The 4,039-nt window shown below is 48.8% G+C and overlaps 1 protein-coding gene across 1 annotated transcript in view; it reads left to right on the top strand.

Moving 5' to 3' along the window:
* The window catches only part of LOC104280246 (insulin receptor-like), a gene marked incomplete at its 5' end in the record, with an annotated part of 6,227 nt that extends 3,044 nt beyond the window's left edge, over nucleotides 1-3,183 (top strand). Inside the window, 3 exons of the mRNA XM_009877828.1 lie at nucleotides 374-509; nucleotides 730-864; nucleotides 2,437-3,183. Coding sequence (XP_009876130.1) covers nucleotides 374-509; nucleotides 730-864; nucleotides 2,437-2,791 — 626 coding nt within the window. The remainder of the gene's footprint in view (nucleotides 1-373; nucleotides 510-729; nucleotides 865-2,436) is intronic.
* Between the last annotated feature and the right edge of the window lie 856 nt (nucleotides 3,184-4,039).

The raw sequence follows: 4,039 nt of genomic DNA, 5'->3' as shown, positions 1-4,039 counted from the left end.
AACCCCACAGCACCGGGGTTTTTCAGACCTCTTTGGACTTAGAGCCAGGACAGTGGGATTTCAGGGCCAAGAGAGCTCTGTTTTACTTAAAAAGGGAGAATAAAAATAACATTTAGAATAGGAGCTGTCACTAAAAATTTAACTCTGGAGTCTCTATCTCAGCTCGGGAGGAGAAAAAAAAAAAGAAGATGAAGGGAAAAGGAAAACGTTTTGAATGTTAATCGCACGGTGGCAAATGACTGCACGTCTGGCCATCGGAAGCTTCCGGGGTTGTATGAAAGTAGCCTGGCCTCAGAGGAGATCATTCGTCTGCAGATGTTGCACAGTGGAAGTAGCATGGCAGGAGCGATGTTTAACACATCCCAATTGCTTTCCTCAGACTTCGGCATGACCAGAGATATCTACGAGACGGATTATTACCGGAAAGGAGGCAAAGGGCTGCTGCCTGTGCGCTGGATGGCACCCGAGTCGTTAAAGGACGGTGTCTTCACTGCGTATTCCGATGTGTGGTGAGTTGCACGCTGCGATCCCACATGGATTCCAGCTCAAGAGCTCCCAATTTAATGCACGTAATTTTGATTGTCACTTGCTGACCTCCTCAGAGTGCAGACAAAACAAAAACCATTGTTTTGAAACCTTCCTCTTAAAAATATAGATGAGTTCTTCTAACTGTCGCTTGTAGACCTCCAGGATGTTTTCTCCTCACCAGAAATGTTCTCTCTTTCTTAGGTCGTTTGGCGTTGTCCTTTGGGAAATCAGCAGTTTAGCCGAGCAGCCGTACCAGGGACTCTCCAACGAACAGGTGCTAAAGTTTGTGATGGATGGAGGATACCTGGATCAGCCGGACAACTGCCCGGAGAGGCTGTAAGTGGTAAAGCAGGGCACCAGCAACCAAGCTGCGCTCGTTAGCTGAAGCGTGGCCAGCACAGGTGGCCCCATGCGTGGCACCTTTAACCCCTTCTCTGTTGGGGAGGAGCAAAACAGATTTTAGTGAGCTGCCTCTCACAGAAACTCAACCGACAAGTCCTCGGTGATCCAGGAATTAGAGCCCTGAGCCAGCCTGTTTCACTAGAAACCAACCTGGACCTTCACAGCCTGAGTTACGGATTCAAGAGAAGGAAGGACAAAAGCGCAGGAAAAGCTTAAAATACAAATAAGCACTCTGTCAGTTGTTCAAACAAAATGTTTTTCCTCCGCTCCAGACTGGTGGGTGGCCCTTGGCTTATGTCACGAGGCAAAGCCTGGTTCTCAACCCCGTTGGCTGCAGGGGCTGGAGACCAGCCTGTTAATCCCGGCTCTGCTGAGGGTTTCTGTAATTCATCTCTCTAGACTATGTAAATACTCTTGAGAATTACAACAGCTTTTTAGCGCCGATTTTCAGAAATCCAGTTTATGGCTAATGAGGAGGGAGAGGCAGGCGAATGCTGTGCCGAGCCAAGAGCTGTTTATCACGTCCAAGGCTTCTCCTTTCTGTTCCAGACTCGTTGCTCCACTTTAAGTACAAGGCTAGGCAGCCTGCAAGGTTAGGGAGAAAAGAGGGCACTGTGCAAAGACAGTGAAAAACACCTCCCCGAGATTACAAACCCGAGCCAGACGTTCTCCTGCACCGGGGTTAAGGGTCGTTCTCTGCAGCTGCTCGTGACGTTTGCTGTCTGGAGGTTACTGCGTCCCCAGCTCTGCCGGCGCGGCTGCACACCCAGGTGCTCCCTAAGCTGCTTTTCTCAGAGTAATTCAAAAAATCCCGTTACCAAGCGTTTAACTGAGCCAGGGCGTTTTGACAGCGGGGTGTCCGGAGCCACTGCTGAAGTAGCGCACAGCAGCCAGGAGCAACCTGGTAACCCCTTCCCCCTGCCCGCTTCTGGCCAGACGAGCCCTGTCAGAGGCAAGAAAAAACCACGTTTTGTGAGTATCCTTGTGGCAGAAGCCTGCCATCCTGGGCATTTGCCTCTCGTGGCCAGTTTGAAACTTTATTTGCACTCGTAAGTTCTTTCTCCGCGGTGCCTGATAACATGTGACCTCTTGCCGCAGCCTTTCTTTTAGGTGGGATGTTTACAGGACCTCTGTCCTCTGCACAGCCCCCTCTTTTCCTTGAAGTTTTAGGAGCTTTGTTATCTTGTAGGCTGAGTTAAAATTAAAATCAAATTAATTAAAGAATTGTGACCCGGCTACGAGTGTGCGTACACACACACAGAGTATGAGAACTGCAGCCCCGTTTCCTTTGGAAGGCGAGTTAAGAACAATTGAAGGAATTGGAAGGAATTTTTGATCTAGGCAGAAATAGAGAAGAAGGAGCGTCGGGATCGGCAAATGCGGAGACTGGAAAGAGAACAAACAGCTCGGAGTGTGGGAGGAGTGGGGTGGGTGGTGGGTCTGTGCTAGCCCTGCCCACGTGAAATTGCTTCTTGCTCCCCCTGACTCTCGTTTGTCCCGCTGTAGGCACAGCCTGATGCAGATGTGTTGGCAGTACAACCCGAAAATGCGCCCCACCTTCATCGAGATCATCGAGATGCTGAAGGAGGACTTGCACCCCAGCTTCCACGAGGTCTCGTTCTTCTACAGCGAGGAGAACAAACCTCTGGAGACGGAGGAGTACGAGATGGACTTCGAGAACATGGAGAGCATTCCCCTCGATCCCTCCTCGTACTCGCAGAGGGACAAAGTCCTGGGCCGGGACAACGGACCCTCCATGGCCCTCAAGGGGAACTACGAGGAGCACATACCTTACACTCACATGAACGGTGGCAAGAAAAACGGGCGGATTCTCTCCATGCCCAGGTCAAGCCCTTCCTAACGCTTCCTGTTCGGCCCAAGGGTTGTGGCTTGTTTTTTCCCCCCCCCCCTCCACAAATCTCAGGACTCTCGTTATTGCTGCCACAGTGTATGACACACATCGACAAACTCTTCAGATTTTTAATCATCTTATGATTAATACTTTTTTTTTTTTTTGGCCAAGTTGACTGGTTGTCAGTGGACTTATCTGTGAACATAAATGGAAGAGGTTTCCATGGCTGCTGTCCCTGCTGTAACCATGGTTTCAAAACAGGAAGCGACCGTGTAAGCGAAGCCGAAGGCGAAGCGTCCGCGTTTGCCAACAGAAGACGTGAAGTCTGCTGGTATCTGAGCTACAGCGTAACGGTGCGGAACAAAACTTCTGCAGGGCGAAAAGCGTTTCCAGGAGAATTCCAGGCTTTCAGGCATCCTCTTCACTACAGCTGAAGGATTCAACCCATCGGTCGGACGCGCCGGGTCCTCAGATTGACCAATAGCTGCTGCTTTCATACTTTTTCAATGGGTTAAATCCCAGGGGTGCGTGTGTGTGCGTGCGTGTGTGTGTGCAGTATATATCTGTGGGGTGTATCTGTATAGCAAAAAATACACTTCGTGGTTTTGTACATAAGTTTTGTATGTTCTCACGGAAGCTTTCCTCTTCTCGGAAGTGTGTACTTCTCTTTTTTTTTTTCCCCGTTTCCCTGGAGTGACTGAATCCTAAACAGATTATTTTTATACTAAGGACTCTTGGGAGTAGGTTTTCCCTCATTAACAAATGAGGAAAATGTGCTGGGAGCCAAAGGAGCAGAAATCTGAGATTTGTGGGTACTTTCAAGACCAAACGAACTAAGAGTCCCCTGACCTGAGATACAGAGTTTTCTGTCCTTACAGCATTGAGTATATATATTGTTTGTTGTAACGTATTTAAAGACGTCTTTTAGTTTAAATTTTAACTTCATATAAATTATTGACTGTTTATGATCCTTCGGGGAGGGGAGAATTTGGGGGATTGTTTGGTCTTAAAGTGGTCCAAAGATTTCAGAATGAACTAATTTTAGCCGATTACCCTTTTAGGAGCTACGAAGCACATGTTAAGTTTATACTTGACAAGGCTTTATAGTACCGTTTCCTGATGTATACGATGCAGTCAGCTGGCTCCGCTCAAAGCCCCGAGATAAAGTCGTTGGGACTTTACGTGGTTGTTGGGGGCTGAAGAACACCGGAACATCCCGGTCCCGAGTCCCGCGGCTCCCCTGCCCCCGTGTCCCTC

Source organism: Apaloderma vittatum, unplaced genomic scaffold, assembly GCF_000703405.1.
Source record: "Apaloderma vittatum isolate BGI_N311 unplaced genomic scaffold, ASM70340v1 scaffold33081, whole genome shotgun sequence".
NCBI classification, from domain to species: domain Eukaryota; kingdom Metazoa; phylum Chordata; class Aves; order Trogoniformes; family Trogonidae; genus Apaloderma; species Apaloderma vittatum.
This window is presented reverse-complemented; position numbering and strand designations above follow the sequence as displayed.